At 43.4% G+C, this 18,375-nt stretch overlaps 1 protein-coding gene across 7 annotated transcripts in view; it reads left to right on the forward strand.

Moving 5' to 3' along the window:
* PALM2AKAP2 (PALM2 and AKAP2 fusion) overlaps positions 1–18,375 on the forward strand; it is a 257,309-nt gene that overhangs the window by 34,796 nt on the left and 204,138 nt on the right. For all 7 annotated transcript variants that reach the window (XM_013192283.3, XM_066988190.1, XM_048051418.2 and 4 more), the window contains exon 2: positions 10,527–10,607. In XM_013192283.3, coding sequence (XP_013047737.2) covers positions 10,527–10,607 — 81 coding nt within the window. The remainder of the gene's footprint in view (positions 1–10,526; positions 10,608–18,375) is intronic.

Raw genomic sequence — 18,375 nt, forward strand, 5'->3', positions numbered from 1 at the left:
GATTCAGGTATAAGAATTAACACTGCTGTTATCCCAACAGGCTCTGGCCATTGCTCCAGCCATTGCTCCATGCTGACCAGCCAGAGTTTGTTCCCTTTCCATAGGAGAAAGCCTAATTTTTTTCTTCCTGCACAATCCGCTGTGTCTTGGGGAAATTTAAGTTGCTTGAAGTTGGGATGTCTGTGATACATGCAATGTAAATATGTTTTCCCCAAAGAGGGAAAATTAATTCTGCCAAAATCACAGCCTCCGTGAGTCTGATCTAAGTCCTCACCAAGCAAAAAATAATGCTTAAAGGGAAAGCCAGTGTACAGGATATCAGCTTTGGCTTGGATGTCTTGGATTAAAACCTCAGTGAATTATTCTTCATTTCTTAATGGAGGAGTTACAAATTCATTAATGGGTGTCATAACGTTACAATCAACACCTGCTTTGCAGGACAACATCAGCATTGTATAGGTGTTTCTATGCTTATTCAACAACTTGCTGCAATCAGGGATGTTTTCCCAAGCTTTTCAATGTCCCGCTTGACAGCAAGAACAGATATTTAAGGAGCACATGGGGAAGGAGAGTAAAAAAGAAAGGCACACTTTTCTTCATAGCTGCGGAAATCTGATTAAGTTAAGCCCATAACAACCAAATTCTGTCTTTCTCCACTTCAGCAGCACACAGTGGAGTGATGTACACTGAGCCCCATGAATAAAAAACAAGGCCTGTTAGAGATAACAGGAGAGTAGGGAGGGTTAATGAACTGGTCTTCTACAGTTTATTCAGACTAATGAAAACTACTTGCACATTTTTTTATGAAGTAAAACTTAGATCAGTGTCTGGTTAACATTTTAATGCAAAACATATTTTAAAGAAAAACATAGAAAAAACGTTGATTTAAAGTAACTTCTTTCAAAATCTTTCTGTGTTTCTACAGAAAATAGAAGATGTATCAGAATTTGTTTTATGCAAAATTATCTAGATTTTTTCCACCTTAATTTTATGAAGAAAACTAATTTGCCAACAGAAGACATTGACTTTTCCATCTAGCTCAGGCTCCAGTAGAACAAGGCCAGTGCTAGCTAGCTATACACAGCCTTGGAGCTTAGCCATAGTAGACACTAAGTAATAAAATTCATTTATGACTGGTGTTAAGGATTACCCAGAATAATGGATAAATACCTACTTCATGATTTACACTAACAATGTGCACTGTTCAGGCTTCTGAGCACTTTCCCAATAAAACTGATGCTGCAGAGAGGGTTGCTGTAGGACTCATGTGGACCTGATTTGGGGGATAGTGTTAAGACTGCGAAGTTTTGGAAGGAGTACTGATGTAAATTTAGTAAGTAGTGAGAATACAACATTCAAAAGGCATCTGTTTGCTGTTGTGTCACGTCACATCTTCCAGAAAGAAAAAAGAGGAGTCCTTTAGAAAACATACTTGAACTCTAATACACCTGATCATCTCTCAGGTGCCATTTAAGAGCTTGACACCCTTGATCAAATTGTAAATGTGTAGGAAAGTGTGTCTTTATTTCTCAGCCCATGTTAAGTTTCAATTCAGATTTGGGAGGAAGGAAGATGTTATCTAAGTCTTTTCATACTTCAAAGAGTCATTATGTGTGTTGTTCACTCAGAAATGCTTGTGGATTGTGTTAGACTTAAACCACAGCTTCCGGTGACATTCCAGTAGCATTAAGTGAAATGAGGAAATTACAGGCAAAATCTTGGTCACGTCAAAATGGAGGTGATGTTTGCATCTAAGTGGGACTTTATGTGTTATCATGATTTGTCCTAAAATAATTTTACCTCACCCTCTCAATGACACATTTTTATGCTGTGCACCCTTTCAAAAACGGTACTGGGGTAGTTCTTCAGAAGGAAATTCCTTCCCGCGTTCATCACTTTTCATTAAGAGCTGTTGTTCTGGGAGCTGTGCCATCCTTTTATTTGTTGTTTGAGATGCATGGTGATTTTAATTAAGCAGTCATTGTCTGTGTGCACCATGGTGGTTGGATTCGGTGACCAGGGAGCAATAATTATAAGTGCCCAGGGCAGCTAAGTTTTTGCTTCAACCCTTCAGTGGTTCTTGTCTTCACCAGGGAGGATCCTCTCTCCTCTTGGACAGCTCTGCCCTTTAAAGCCTTGCGTCTGACATTGGCAGTGGGCTCATGGCAGTTATGAAATGCTCATATCCAGAAGCCCTGAGCAGGAGTGAATCCTCCAGGGCTCCATGTGGATGAACTCCTCCTTTGGTGTCCAAACAACAGGATGACTACTATGATTAAACTACTATGGTTAAACAACTTGAACTACTAGCTGTGGACAAAGTGCACAAGGACACAGAGATGTTTTATTTTCTTTGACCAGTCAGCACAGGAGAAAAAGATCCTTCACCCTCACACAAGCATAGCCCATCCACTAGATGTCTGAAAAGCTGGAGCATTTCAGAGAAAATGAATAAAATGAATATTTTGAGTGTGTTTTCTCTATCCAAGCAAGAACTGCTATTCTGCATGCAAATGACAAAATCAGCAAGAAAGGGGGCTGGAAACCAGACACATTTGCTCCCTTGCTGGAAGCAGTTGGGCTGTTTACAGGGAAATGTATCTCTTTATCTCTTCCAAACCACCCAGTTCTTGTACATAAGCAGCTCACTTCTCTGACACTCACGACTACAGGAAAGGCTGCAATGAAAGCAGATGTATTTCTGGCCTGAGTGCATCTTGCTTTCTTCACCCTGAGGGTGCAGTTCTCTGTAAGTGATTCTATACTTGTCTTAGCAGAAGCCTGTCTGATAGATGAGAAACAAAAGCATTTCTATAATTTTCAGGCCCTACTGCTTACTCTCTCACCAGAGTCTGCCTCTGTGAAGTAAGCCTGTTCTGTGCCCAAACCAACATGCCAAGACATTTTTGTGCACACAGTGGTAAGCTGTGTATCTAAAGGGAATCAGTCCTTGTGGGAAAAATCTCCAGTTTAACACAGTCTGCCAGTTCCACAAGAGAGGAGGTGAAAGATCTTCTTTCCTTTGCTTTCCGATAGGCGTGCAACTGTGGAAAGAGCTTGCTTGAGGAAGACAGCTAAACCCAGCCTTTACCTTTTGGGTGGGTTTCATCCGCTCACCTCAGGCATTTATTTGCTGCACCTGTGCATTGGGAGCTCCTGTCATTCACTCCCAAGAAACCCATTTGCTCGTTGCTTGGAGTGATAGAGACACACAGCTTTGTTACGAGATAGTGGATATACAGAGGATATGTGGAAAAGGTTGCAGCAGCATCTCATACTCCTGTTGTCCCTGCCTCCCACCAAGAGCTTTCCAACGTATGATTTGCTTTGTTCAGGTTCAGGCGGGGTGAGCCACCAAGGTCCCAGGAGCTTCAGGATGTTTGAAATCATGAAGCTGTGCTGTAGGCAAAAAAACTCTTGCACAAGGAAACTGTAAGGGTGGGTCAGGGTGGCAGCTTCTTAGGTGCTGCACATCAGCACAGAGTGCAGAGTGTCCCTAAGTTCAGAAGCTGTGTTATAGTACACAGATATAGGGAAATTGTCCCTGGCTCATGTTTAAGGTGACACAAATATTTGCCAGGTGCCCACGGGTTTTGGGGGACTGGGGCAGAGAGGATCTTTTAGGAAAACACCTCAGTGAGCAAAGCTGAAGGCTTACATTTATGTGCTGTTGATGGTGTGGTTGGAAAGAAACATGAGTCTTGGGAAGGTATGAGTGCAGACTCCATTTCTGCTAGGAGCAGGGCAGGAGAGGAGCTGTCGGAGGAGGAGTCATTCCCCATTATCTGAAGAAACACAAAACTCTGGATGCCTGAGAGGTGAGGCCAGACAGGCCTCCAGCTTGCAATGACAGAGGATGCAGGGCTGCCCGTCATGACAAGCCTTCCACGACAAGCCTTGGTACATGTGGTTCTGTGCTCTGGTACACTTGGCAGGACGATGGGCTCCCCGTCTTGTCCTGGCAGCAAGGTGGTGGCAGCAGGCATCACCTGCCCAAAAGCAGCAGGCACCCTTCTGCCAAAACCTCAGAGGTTTGAGGTGTGTTTGTTCTGCTGCAGTCCTGTCTGCTCCATCTCCACGCCCAGCCCCTGCTGGTGCAGCGATCAGTGTGGTGTGCTGTTTGCAGGAAATACTGAGAGCTGCACTTCAGCAACAGCTCTCGGTAGGGGACTGCGCCATTGCAGCTAGCAGAGACGGGCACTGTCATGAGCATTTCCCATATTCAATACAGGAGTAAGACAGAGGAATTGACCAGACAGGAATGAGGCAAGGTGGAGAAAAAAAAAATAAGAAAAAAAAAAAAAAAGGAAAAAATTGCCAACCTGTCTTTATTAATATTTTCTTTTCTGTGAAGCATTACCACTGGACTGCAAAAGACAAAGCAAATCCACAGGTTTCATTTCTCTGCTTAGAGCAGCGCCATTGCCACATCGAAAACTGCCATTTAAACCACCACCCCGAGGAAAGCTGCAGCTCCCACGGGAGAACCAGTCTCCAGAAAGAAGGATTCCTTGGGGTTATGCTGACTGCAGATGGAAATGATTCATGGAATCCGGATGCTCCTTTTCCCCTAGTTCTGGATGTCCCTGAGCTGGCAGCAGAAAAATGAGGTGTCAGAAGCTCTTTTGCGTGTTTTTTTCCTTACTCACTGTCCTAAAAATCTGTGAGCTTTAAGGAAGCAGAGAATAATATCTGCCAACCATGCAGAGTGGGGAAAATAATGCCTGATCAGAGAAATCCACGTGGTTCTTTGAAGATATGCTTTTGTGACTATTTTCCTTGCTTTGAAGCAGACTGTAATTTTCCTCTGCATATGCCACTTTTTGGTGCATTTGTTTTGCATCGGCATGGCAGGCAGGAGCCCGTCCACTCTACCCCTTCCTCCTGGGCTGCCCAGGTGCTTGCTTGGCTTGCAAGCACCGGGAAACCCCTTGGCGGAAACATCCTCTCACTCATCTGTGTTGCCCTGCCCGTCCCCTCTGTGGTCAAAGCATCCAGCACACAATCCGTGTTCACCGATTTATGTTCCGATTTACGTTCAGTCGTTTTTCCATCCATTTTTCTACCTCGCTTGCACTGTAATCCTTAGCCTGCTCTTGGCTCTGGGCATGTTTCCCCAGTGAGGTCAATCAAATAGCACTTAGTTTCTGTGGAGCGCTTTCAGCACGTATCTGAGCTGGCTGGAGACCAGAGAAAACAGGTGTTTCTGCCAGCGCAAGTGGAGTGGAGGACTTCACCAAGGCCCCATCGCCCCAAGGATTAACATGGCTTTGGAGGTGCATGCTTCTACTCAGACAGCTACCAGTCTGCAAGCTACATAATCTCTGTATCCCTTCACACCCTGTGCAAGCAAATTTCTGAACAACAACAAAAAATGACATTGCAATGGAAAACTGAATTATTCTATGACTGCGCTGTCAAAGGGAAGCATTTTGGTATAATGTGGTGTTTTTTTTTCAAGGTCTTATGTTTGCTTTGATTTTACTTTTTTTTGACTGGAATGGTTTGACAAGTCTGACACTAAACTCTAAATTATTTTGATCAACTGTAACATGAGAGCAGCTGTCCTGAATCAGACAAAAACTCCTGCATCCCATTTCTGACAGGGCTGTAAAACGGATGGTGTTAACATGTGCACTAGAGGGACGGGTATATGAAAACTTCCAAAGTACCTTTTCATCCTCAAAACCATCTCTGGTCCAGGGGCTTCCTGAACCAGATGCAACTCAGTTTATGTGGCATCCTTCACAGTATCCCTTTTCTCTGTCTGTGACCAGGCTCCAGTGGAGCCCCCAGCATCTCCCAGCACCCACAGCACCCTGAGATGGGGATTTCCACTGCAGACCGATGCCTTGACTTTGAACCTGCCCCCTCCAGCTTCACGGATGTCCCTTTCTGTCTTACAGGGTGAGCAGTAGATGTCCACTCGTGGTTTCCATGCCACTCACGGTTTTATACATCTCCATTTCATCCTCCAGACAACTCTTTCTCTTCAAGCTAGATGGGATCTTTGCTTACTAACTGTCTGATGTTCTTTCTTTTTTAGCGATATGGAAAGTGGCACTGGCCAAATTTAGCGCTGTGCAGCAATTGTTTTCTTTCCAAAAACAGGCCTCTCATAAAGGGAAATACATTTATATTTTCCATGTTCTACTTTTGGCATCACATGTGAACTCTTGAATACAAATCTCATTTTTCATTAAGTAGATTTCAAGATGTGAGTCAGCTTGCCCTTTGACCTATGTTCCTTTCCCACCATTTGGGTTTGTGAGTAAAAAATAAATAAATAAATAAAATAAAAGGTAAAATAAAATACTTTCACTTTCTCATTTTCCTAGCACTTTTGATGAAGGGAAAGACATAAATTTAGAATCTTGTTTTACTCATGGACATCACTCTACCATTTTGGAAAGGTAACGCTCCAAGTGGAGAGTTTATATTCTTACAAAAGCAGAACACCTCAGAAAGATATAAATCTTTTCTGCTAAACCTACTATATTCACAGTAAAACTGGCTTCTGTGCCTGTTTTCTCCACCTATTTTAAGCCTCGTTTTTTTTTCCTGGGGGAAAAAAAAAAAAAAAAACATGCCTTGATGTCCACAGAATGGGTGTGCACAAGTGATATCCTAACCTATGGTTTTCAGTAGCATCCTCAAAATGTGTAGGAACTGTACAACATCCAGTCCTCTGGCTTGCTTGGGATTCAGGTGGGTGTCTCCCTCAACCTCAGATCACGCCTAGCCATCTCTCCCTCCTGTCTTTCAAGCTTCACTTGGGTTTTCAGGTAGTTTTTGTCAAAACTGAACCTGCTGCTGTGAAACATAAGGGACTGGAGGTCATGAGGTGTAATGATAGTGGGAAACCTTTGAAAGACCCTCGTTTTCTGCAGCAGAGTGAAATGTGGCTTTGGTGCTCATCGGTGTAGGTAAAGCTAATCAACCCCATCACAGAATAGCAGTCACAGAGATTCATGGCTTGGCTTCAGATGCAGAATGAGAGAAAGGCTGAGGCTGGCAGTGACCTCTGGGTCCACCTGGTCCATTCCCTGCTCAGGCAGGGCCACCCAGAGCAGGCTGCCAGGCCCATAGCCTGATGGTTTTGAGGATCTCCAAGGAGGGACAGTCCAGAGGCTCTGGGCAACTTGTGCCAGTGCTCTGTCACCTGCACTGTAAAGAACACCTGGTGTTCAGAGGGAACCTCCTGTACTCCAGATTGGGTCACTTCTTGGGGGAGATGAGCATCAATACCTAGCTGAAGCAATGGTGGGATATTCCTTGTATTGTCAGAGAGGACATGTGTTGAAACAGAGCTGTGTGGAGTGAACCTATTCGTTTAAGGTGATCACTTTATTTTGTTGGTGATAAGAACCTTAATAAATCAATAGGCCTGCTTGGGAAATATGTATATATATATATATAATATAATATAATATAATATAATATAATATAATATAATATAATATAATATAATATAATATAATATAATATAATATAATATAATATAATATAATATTAATTACATTATATTAATTATATTATATTACAGTACAGTACATTACCTTACATTATATTACACTACATTATATAATCTTCAACAGATGGCTAGAATAAGGAGGAACATTTACTTTACAGGCTTCAACATAGAAAAGTACCAAACTGCTATGGCGAATACTCAGTTTAAGCAGGTGCTTTACATCCTCATGCTTTCAGTAAAGTCCTGAATGAGAACTTAATTCACCTACTGAATACCTAAAATCCTTGATGCTGATTTTTGTGGGATTTTTGTTGGCCTGTCCAGTCTTTTACCACATCTTTTCAGAACATGCCTGTATAAATTAGGAATGTGTGTACACACAGCCTTCAGTGACTGGGAGAAACCCAGACTGAATGTGACCAAGCCACCTGAAGGTGAAAAGTCCTGACAGCTAATTACCCGTACTGCAGTTCATGCAATCTTCAGAAGAAAAAAAATCACTTTTTCTGTCATGGTGCAAAATGAGAGGGTGGAAGTGTGTGGTCAGGCTGACTGAGAGCCAGTAAAATGGAAATGTGAGCAATATTCCAATTTAACTCCATGGAAGCCCACTAGTTAGTAAGTAGTTCAAGTATTTTAGTGCCTGCTGTGTTGATGCCTACAGGGAAAATACTCTAAGTGCTTTCCCTTTCTCACAAAGAAGATTCCATCTATGTTTTATTAGGCTGTCTTGTCACATCCATTATAAGGCATGACACAGCCAGTGAGAGAAAGTACAGTGGTGATTTTTGTCATGTATTTGAGCAGGAGGGCTTTTATAAAGGGTAGAAGACACACACGCATATATATGCCTATCAACAAACACATAGAAATGTAGGTCAGTTAATTGTGAAGATGTAGGTGCCTTATGCTGGCCTATGCTGCATCTGATGCACGTTTTTAATGCCTGCATACATCAGATCCAAGCATTATGTCAGTCTTCTCACCTTAGCACAAGCAGGAGAGAATTATCCTTATTGTGAGAATATTAGGCCATTAATGGGAACAGCTTTTATAACCACTTTATTCAGGTCCATGGCTGACCAGCTATTTTGGGAAATAGCAGAAAACAGACTTTTAAGTTTTTTTGCTCCCCAAAGTACACTGTTAATATTGCATGCCCAAAAAAAAAAAAAAAAAGAGTAACCAAAAACAACAACAAGAGAGAGCCCTGAAGAATGCTCTGTTGTTTTTTTTTCGCCCCAGAGCCATGCAATATCCTGCTCCATGCAATATCCTGCTCCATGCAATATCCTGCTCTATTCAAAAACACAGAGGGGAGATAGGATAGGATTGGAGGAGCGATAGGAGAAATGTTCCACAGGCTATCAATTTTATATAAAGACCGATTTTTAAAGGTGCATGCATAAATTTTTATGCCTGCATGTGCTCAATGCAAATTGTCTTCTGCATGCACAGAACAGCAAGATGTCATTTTCAGATTAAGACAGTGTCCATTTGTGATATTTTAGTTATCCAAAAAGCCAGTTTTCCTTTTCCGAAACAACTTTAGCAGAATATTTTTGTTCAGCGGAAATATTCTTATGTCCCTCAGACAGCTCTGTGTGTGTGTGTGTGTATGTGTAGATCTGGATACACAATCAGCGTAAAAGAACATGCAGTGTGTTGCAGAACTTCTTGACGTATGCAGCATTTGGCTTCTTTGCCTCTCCAGGGTTCGTTAATCCAGCCTTCCCCTTACCAGTTCCCATGTCTCACTTTTCAATAGGAGTGGTCCAGGCAGCTATCTGACTCTATTTTGAGTGAACCTGGTTTAAAAAATGTTTTTTTTATCTTCTTTGCAAATGTTGTGCTTTCACTTAAAATCCCTGGTTTGAGATCCAATATAAACACAAATTATTTGTGCTTAAAGAGCATCTTCCTTTATGCCCCCTGAGAATGAGACACAAAGGTATGAAATCCCTAGAAAGTGGAGAATTCCCAGTAGGACACCCAGAAATGGAACAAAGAAATGACTTTTGGGACTGAAGGAATCCCCAGATGTCTTCCAGTCCAACCTTGCAGCTGCTGAAATATTTAAATAACAAAAACATGCTTTCTATAAGTAAAAGTTGAAAACTGTTGTTCCAGTAAATGCTGTGGCTGGTGTGGTTTTGGCGTGGCCTGCCTGTGTTTGGTATTTCTGTCTTGGCTAGAAAATTTAACATGAGAAAACACCTGTGGGAAGGGGAACCTGATCCAGGCTAGGGAAGGGTGAGGAGCAATGCTCCCCGCCGGGCACAGAAAACTTGGGCAAGGCAACTGGTTGGTGCTCCGTAACAGGAAGGGGTGGAAGATGAGGAGAGCAAATAGTTCCTCTCCTAAAAGGTCTGGGACAGCCTGCTGCTGAGCACAGGTTGATGAAAATGTTTGTGGAGGTGACCTTGAGAACCACCAGTTGATGGCACACTATGTGGCCAGCCTGGCCACTGGGAGCCTTACAGGCCATCAGCTCCTGTGCAGTGATGCTCTGAATCCCGAACAAACCAAGCAGCCTACACACCCCATTTTCACCTCAGATCAGCCCTGTGCAACCCAACCAAAACACGTCCTCCCCACAAGCCTGGGGAGAGCCTCAGCACCTGCCCCGAGGGGACATCTCCACCTGTAGCCCACCTCCCTCCATGGGGGATGCCCCTCCAACCTCGTGTGGCTTTACCATCACGTGGCGGTCCCCATCCCTGCCCCGGGGTCTGGCACGAGAAAGAGCATCTGTGTCCCTTTAACTTCCCTCTGAGCTGTGATGCCTGTGTTCTCCCCTCCTCTGGGACTGTGCACGCTGTTGCTGCTCCGGCTGCCGTCAGCCAGTGAGGAGAATTTCTCCTGCCGGTGAGCGACTGGCTGGACCGGAGCTGGCACCCTCCCAGCGGGCAGAGAGCAGGTGAAATGGGACTAGTGGCATCTGCACAGATGTGTGTGGCTGCCTGCATGCTCCTGTGAATCCGCCACCCTTAAATCCTCCATTTCTCTGACGACCTCTCTCTCTCTCTCTCTCTGAAATTATTTTTCCAAGGAAAAAAGGAAAAGGCAGACAGAAATAGAAGGCAAGAGACAACAGCTTGAGGACCAGATACTTCAGCTGCAGCATTTCAAGGTAAGGGACCGACGCCAGAAAGGATGGATTGACTAAATCTGCCCATTATTAGACATGCAGATCACACGCCTGAAAGCTGGGGAGAGCCCACCCCGACATGAAGCAGCTCTCGCTGCCAGAGCCTGTCTCCTGCAGCGCTCATACCCTGCCTGCTCGTCGCTCCCTGTGCTTGCTTCGTGCACAGGACCGTGCTGCAGGGATGGGGTCGGGAGGGTGTGGGCACTGTGCTGCTAATGTGGAGCAGTGTTGTTTATTATACATAACGATAAGACTCCGGTCGCCGTGGGTTGGGCACGCACTGCATGGCTTCGGTGAGCACTTTTCTGCCTGCAAAGCTGCGCTAAATTGTGCTGGTGCCTGTCGTTAGGTTTTGTGCGTGTGTGTGCTTTGCAGGGGGGGGGGTGTCGTTGTGCACGCCTGTGTGTGTGCAGAGCATTAATTGTAGGATGAAGTTGTTAGGCATACGTGCCAGAATAAAATGGGCAGGATGCACACGCATGGAGGATGCTGATGCGTATGTGTGTGCCTACACAGAGAGGAACCTCTTTAACAGGGTGCTGAGCAGCCCCCACTCCTGCTGGACTCCATGACAGCTGCAGAGAGCACCAACTGAGAGGCATCCTGGTTATTTCTATCATTTACCCTTCCTGCCAGTAGCAGTTTGTCTTTACATTTTGTGCAGCAAAGAGGAGAACAGAAATGTACGTGTGATCTTTTTTTAACTGGTGCGTTTGTGGGTCGAATCTTATGAGATTATTGGTTCGTTAGGGGAGCCTGAGGAATCCAGTAATTAAAATATCTCAGAAAGATGATCAGGACTGGACAGCTTTTCCTTGCAGCGAGCTGGGCTGTGATTTAAAATATATATATTTATATATTTATATATATAGGTTGCTTGTGCCATAATATGTGTGCAGTACACCTGCTTGGGGAGGTGCCATGCCAAACGCCTCCTTTGCCCATGCCTGCACTGGACGATCAGGCTTCCAGTTACTGCCACAGGCAGGATCCTTCTCCTGCCTCTCCAAAACCCTGCAATCATGTTCCATAATCTATACATAATTTTCTGGCAAACACGATGCATTTAAGCTGAGGTAATTGATTGCTGCCCAAGTAAATGCTCCTGCAGGTTCACCGTGAATCTACAGATGTCACATGTTGTCTCTGGTGCCATCAGTCAATAACACAGTAGCATTTCTCTGGGGCAACAGGAGTTGCCCTCTCATTCAGGCTGCCACGGACCACAGGCAAGGGAGGATTTCTTCTGACGACCACAGGCTGATGCAGCAGGGCAGTACAATGCCTTTCCAGTGCCTCCAAGATGCTTGCTTTCTTTTTGCTGCAAAGCTGGGTGCTTCCTTTATCACATTAACTGTTTCCAAGCTAACTGAATTATGCTTTTTCATGAAATTCTTTAAGCAGAACCCTTTGGGAAGCCAGTTCTGTCAATTGCTCTGTTTCATCAGATTTTTTGTGATAGAGCTGCTGCTAAACTGTATTTTATCATCCTCCTCAGGGAAAAGCCAACCCTACGCAGTGGTGCAGCGGGGTCAGGCCCTGGGCTGGTGTAAGCTGGAGCTGGCTCCAGCCCTGCTATGCTGGTTATTGCCAGCTGAGGCTCAGGGTCGCAGCACAGATTTCTTGAGTGGCACACATAAAATTAATTATTTTCCTTTATTAGTTAGCTCACAGCCTGGAACAACAATAATCACACAGGAAGCAAAGGGTAGATCAGGGCACCAACATCTGAAATGGCATCTTCCTCAGCTAAAAGCATGGCCAGACTTAAGGACTGTAATCCTGGGTGTGAGGATGAGCATCAGGGCATAACAGGAGCTCCTCCACCCCTCCATTCAGTGTCATCACTTATCACCAGAGGAAAAGCCCAAAATAAGTGCATACATATTTCTTCAGAATAGCTAGATAAAGCGTGGTTTGTTTCCTGAATTGTGTGGATTGCAACTAATTCAGTGCAACACATAAATCCAGGTCAAAAAGACCAGGCTTGCCTAGGATGCCCTTGCATTTACTTAAAATGCTGTGAAGTTGTTAATGTCAGTGTAAAGCATAAGGACTTTGCATCAGCGTTCATTAAAATCAGCTGTGGAGAAGCCTTTGAAACTAATATCTGGGTTAATCCTGTGTCTGTAGTATCTGGGTTGATCCTGCAAGTGTAACAGCTTGAGTTCACCCAAAGACATTTGTGTCAGAATTCAATGGATTTAGTTCATTTTTCTGTGCTGCTAGGGCTATTTTCTCTTAAAATGCACTGTGTAAAATAGTATGTTTGGTTACCTAATAAAGGTTCTAAAAACTACAGGGGTTCTGCTAATTTCAGACACATAGGGAAACTATCTAATAGAAATAGTTTATTACAAATGTTTATGTTGGATTACCTATGGTGTTCAAATTGCTGATGCCAACTAGTCCCCTGGCAAGATAGATGACTTACTCTTCTACCGGTTCATTTGTTTTCCCTTTGTTGCATACCTAGCTGAAAACAAGTGATCTGTGGCTGCCCTCTTGTCTTAGGCAGAACAGCCCAGCCAGCACTACCTTGAACATGGATGAGGCATTCGACAACATATTTTCCAAAGACTCTTTAGAATTAGGCCAATGGAGGACAAAAGCATGACTTGAGTATTAATTTTTTGTCCATGAGGACAAAAACATGACTCAAGTATTAATTATTTGTATGAGCTTCTTGTTTAATAACATGTGAAGCCTGGACTAGGAGAGAGCCTGGTGCAGTGTAGACTCCAAAGACTGAATTCCCTCTTTGATGACACTGAAAGCCATTTATCCTCTTGTCTGAATTTCTAGTAAGTAGGGATTTTGGTAGGCACAGAGTATCCAAATGGTGGTGCTGGGCCTTCTGGGTGCTCCTTTGAATACAGGAGGTGTATTTGTCTAGTTTACAATCAAATACCTTGTTGAAAAAGCTCTTCGTGATGGCAAAAGCATAAAGGTAATTTGAAGCCCTGGTTTTTTTGAGACAGAAAAAGTGCCAATTTGCTCTAATAAGAGGATATTTACAAAATCCCTCCTTTCCTCTCATCTACTTTAATCTTTGATACTAAAATAATCCTCTCTCATGTGACACAGGGTGTGTTTCGTTTTGTTTTTAACAGTAGGTAGACTTTAAACTTCATGCTTCAGCAGCTCATTGGCCTTGCCCTTACAAACATACCTTGCCAGGTCCATGGGAACTGGAGGTGCTTCCAGCTTCTTGCACTGCTGTTTGTAATCAGAAATGTGGGCAAAATTCCCCACATGAAAACACAGTATCTATCAACATGATGCGTTCTCTTCAGGAAGAGAACAGTTGATCTTGGTTGAATGGTTACACTGGAGATAGGATTTGTGAGCAAAAACTGCTTGCAAGAGCTTGTTCAGCTAGGCAGAACTGAAGAGGGCCACTTCTAATGGCGGTGTTCACTATTTCAAATAAATACCAGGGTAGAACTGGCTTCCTCTGTAGTTAATTGAACACAATTTCTGTAATCATTTACTGTAGCTCTGTTTGGTGGTGGCTGGTAATAAAATAAACAGCACAAAACCTCCTAATTGAATGAAAAAAAATACTTATCTGCTGCTACTTTACTATTACAATAAATCCATTTGCTGCAATTATTTTATTTCTGGAGTGTTTTAAATGTGAGGGACCTTTTTCTGTTAACAGCTATTTCTTAAAGACTGCAGTTCGTGAACACTTAATCTATAACATAATTATACCTTTACTTTGAAGTAAAAGAAAGCCTTTTTATGTTATAGATATTATGCTAAGATATGGTGTTAGCTGAAACTATCTTATCTAAAAATACATTTTAATTTGATTCTTCCACAATTGCATTGTTATCTTCATTTTATTCTAGCCCCAAAATAAATGCTGTCAGAGAATATAAATAGATGTATCTAACCATATATAGGGAGATATATATATACACACACACAAATGCAACAGTGTGGAAAAACAGAGATAACTTTTGCAAATGAAGGAATCTTGTTGTTCCTTTATGATTAATCCCTTAATGAATTTCAAGTGAATTAACCCTTAGAATGAATAGTAGCTCAGCCAAATACACACACACACAGACAAAATAAATATTTGATGATGCAATGGACAGTCTCTGTTCTCTACAGGGACAGTGCAATAGCCCCCAGATCCTCTTCTTATTAATAGTCAAGCACTCTTTATGGTATGTGGTGTCTGCTGTGGTAGCCCCAGGCTGTTCCTCTATTTTAACATGCTGGAGCCCCCTGCATCTCTGTGAGGCTGGAAGTTCCTGCCATCTCCATTTTCCATTCATGATTCTGGAGCATGGAGAGACTGAGAGCTAATTCAGAGAGAAATTTTCACTTGCAGAGCATTGGGGACCCTTGTTCAGCCCCTTCTGTGCATCAGCATCTTTGGACTGGCTACATCCTACATCCCTGGAGAGCTCACCTCCCACCAGGCTTCAAGCTGAGAAGCAAGAGGCTGTGCCTCTCTGCTAGTCTCTTTTATCACGCAGAAAAGAAATCCAGATTCATTAGGCAAAAATGGGAGTGGGAATAGGACTGTGTAGTCTAAGGAGCTGGGGCTCTTGCTATTTCTGAATTGCTCATAGGGTATGAAGCTGCAAGGTGTCCTTACAGGGAAATAGTGTTTGGAAAGGAGGGATTTCAAAAATCCCTATGTGTTTTCTTTCAAGTAGTCAGAAAGCAAAAATTTTTATCCCCAAATAAAATCTTTAAGCCATAATGCAATATTTTCTCCAGATCAACTACAAAAGTTGACTACCTCAAAGGGGTGAAAACTTTAGTCCTTTAGCTCACTTTTCTTATCTGCTTACATGCCATTGCCACATAGCTGAAAATATGGTAATTTTGCTGTTTAAGGTCTCTAATAACACATCATTTAAGAAAAATGAATGGTAGTTTGAGGTGAAGTTCAAAGTGGAGAGGAGTTATTCTGGGATGACCACATAACTGTCCCCCTAAAGGCAGAATTTCCTTGAAACCCACTGAACTGGCACTCAGTTTTCCACCAGGAACAGTGCCCTCAGAGCAGGTCATGGCCACGCCAGCAGTTTTTGTTTCAGCCAGACTGTGTCAAAGTAGCTAGAGGATGTTTACATCTTGCTTCAGTTCCAGCTCTTCCTAATGGACTGATACGTGCTCAAGAATGAATTCACATGACCCAAATTCGGCTTTTCGAAACAATGAACATAAGAACCCTTAAACCAGAAAAGAAAGGAAACCCTGAAAAATAGCTTTTCTTTTTGTCTCTTGACTGATGTGTGTATGTGGGAAGGAGTGATAAACTGGAGCTGAGGACAGACTGAATGCAGAGAGGAAACTATTCTTTCAGAATATAATAGTAAAAGCAACTGGGGTTGTGTAGTAATGATGATAACTTGCAAAGACTATTTGGAAGAAGATGGTTGCCAATTTTCAAAACCTCAGATTATGAACTATTGCAAAAGAAATTCGTTTGATTTTGGTTTTATTTGTTTGTATGTTTGTTGTTTATATTATGTTATTATCTCTCAAATCTCTGCTTTGATTCTTTTGAAAGCATGGAATGAGTACTCACAGGGAAAGCCAAAGAATACCTAAGTTTCTGGCTCCAGGAGGTAACAGCATGATCTAACTGTTTTCATGCGTGTGTTTGTAAAAGAGGCTCCTATTTAATTTCCATGCAACCACACCAGGTTGAGTGTCCAGATACTTTGGCTAGCTTAAAGCTATTTCTTACTCCAGCTCCAAAACTCTCTGGGAAAAAGAGAAAATCTCACAGAGTTGTACAGTAATTCATGTGTGAGAGGACCCCACAAGTCTCCTCGTGCCCTCACCAGCAGGAGCAGGTTGATCCCATCCCTTTGCATTTGGACTCTGGCCCAGGATGGAGATCCCGTGGCCTACCTGGGCAACCTGTTTCCAGGCCAGGACACCATTCTGGGGACCACGTATGCCCGCGTTGTGGCATCCTATCAGCAAGCTGTGTCCCTGTGCTGTGCCAGCATGTACCCACAGGGACAGTCCAGTCCCCTCATCCTTCCTCTCTCCCGCGCAGCAGCCGCTGGCAGATGCTCGCTGTTGGTTCTCCTTATGGCGCTTAATCCCTCCACAAGTGAAACGATGAATAATTGCACAGAGGTATCACTCTCACAATGTCTTGAAGAGCTCTGAAACCTGATGTAGACTTCCCAAAAATAATGAAAAATAACCCCCAGCTGTTCAGCTTAGCTATTGTGGTTGTTTTCACCTGTTACTTCAAGCACAACTTCCTGGTAGCCCAGACATATGAAAAATATATGTAGAAAACAACCTCTGTTTGAGTTATCCTTCACCTTATTGTTGTTTTTATCTCGCTGCCATCTCAACTCTTTAATGAATATTAAAAACTCTTCCTTGTATCCATCCATACCTATGATCCCTTTCATTGAGACTAATCCATGCAGACCAGAGCTCTGTGGCTAACCACTGATCTCAGCAGAAGAGACACAAGTTTTTCTCCTTCTCCTATACAGTCTTGACAATGTCTCTTGCTGTGTTGGGTTTCCTTTCAGCTGAAGGAGCTTGGATTTTATTTCTTCTTCTTCATCTTTGTATGGAAACAACTGTCTGCATGGTTTACACTGTTAAATAAAATATGGGACCTGAGCAATTTAAAAGCAAAGCACACAAAATATTTACACTGGTGATCTTGCTAATGGATGGGAAGCTTACACTGGGGAGGTAAAACAATTGGCTTTTTTTCTTCCCAAAGTGTTCCTAATTGGACATCTATCTGTACAGCTGCAATTTCTGCTCCTGAGAGTTTTTAAACAGACAGAGCATGTGATGTCTGTGAAGGAGCTCCAGCGAGCAGCGCACCCATCCCTCGGGCAGCCAACTGCTGATGCACCTTCCCAGTGCATCTGCAAGCCTGGAACACTGATCAAGATCCCCTTGCCCTCCCTGGGACACAAGCTGGGCTCCACCCCATCCCATCCCATCCCATCCCATCCCATCCCATCCCATCCCATCCCATCCCATCCCATCCCATCCCATCCCATCCCATCCCATCCCATCCCATCCCATCCCATCCCATCCCACATAAGCACAAACAACACAGGCCACACTGTGTTTTTTTCACTCACTCCTGCCACTACATCTCACTGCTCACAACACTCCTACCTGCAGTGGTGTTGTGCTGAGCATGTGCTTTGAGAAAGGGAAAGGAATAAATACTCGGTGGGGGGGGGCTGGAGGGCTGTCAGATGTGCCAGCTCTGGCAAACACACAAGGGGTGAAGAATATCCCCGCAGTGTCTTTCAGCTGCAGTGATTCCAGGTCGTGCTTATGATACCTGTGGTGATCACGGTTTTTGTTTTATTCCCCCACCACCCTGCCCGCTCCTGCTGCTCCATGTGTGACTTTTCTGCAGATCACTGTGCCTCCTTCCGAGGCATAAGCAGGGGCTGAGCCATGGACCCCACAGCAGCATGGCACTTCCCATGTGCATGTTGACTGACCACTGGAAAACATCTGCGACTGTTGGTCTGAACGTGTGCTTCTCAAAAACATATTTAAAACATCACTTCCTTGAAATATTTCTAAGAATTATTTTTTGTTTAATAAAATCTTGACACTCTTGACAATATGCTTAATGGACATGCTCTTTAGTCTTGCACTAGCTAAGCTCCACCAGATAACACATGTTTTTTCATGGAATTATACCTACCCTAGCTATGACATTGTGGCTGAGGTCAAGACTACAAGCAAGCTGACAAGTTTTTCA

This window comes from Anser cygnoides, chromosome Z (assembly GCF_040182565.1).
Source record: "Anser cygnoides isolate HZ-2024a breed goose chromosome Z, Taihu_goose_T2T_genome, whole genome shotgun sequence".
Lineage (NCBI taxonomy): Eukaryota > Metazoa > Chordata > Aves > Anseriformes > Anatidae > Anser > Anser cygnoides.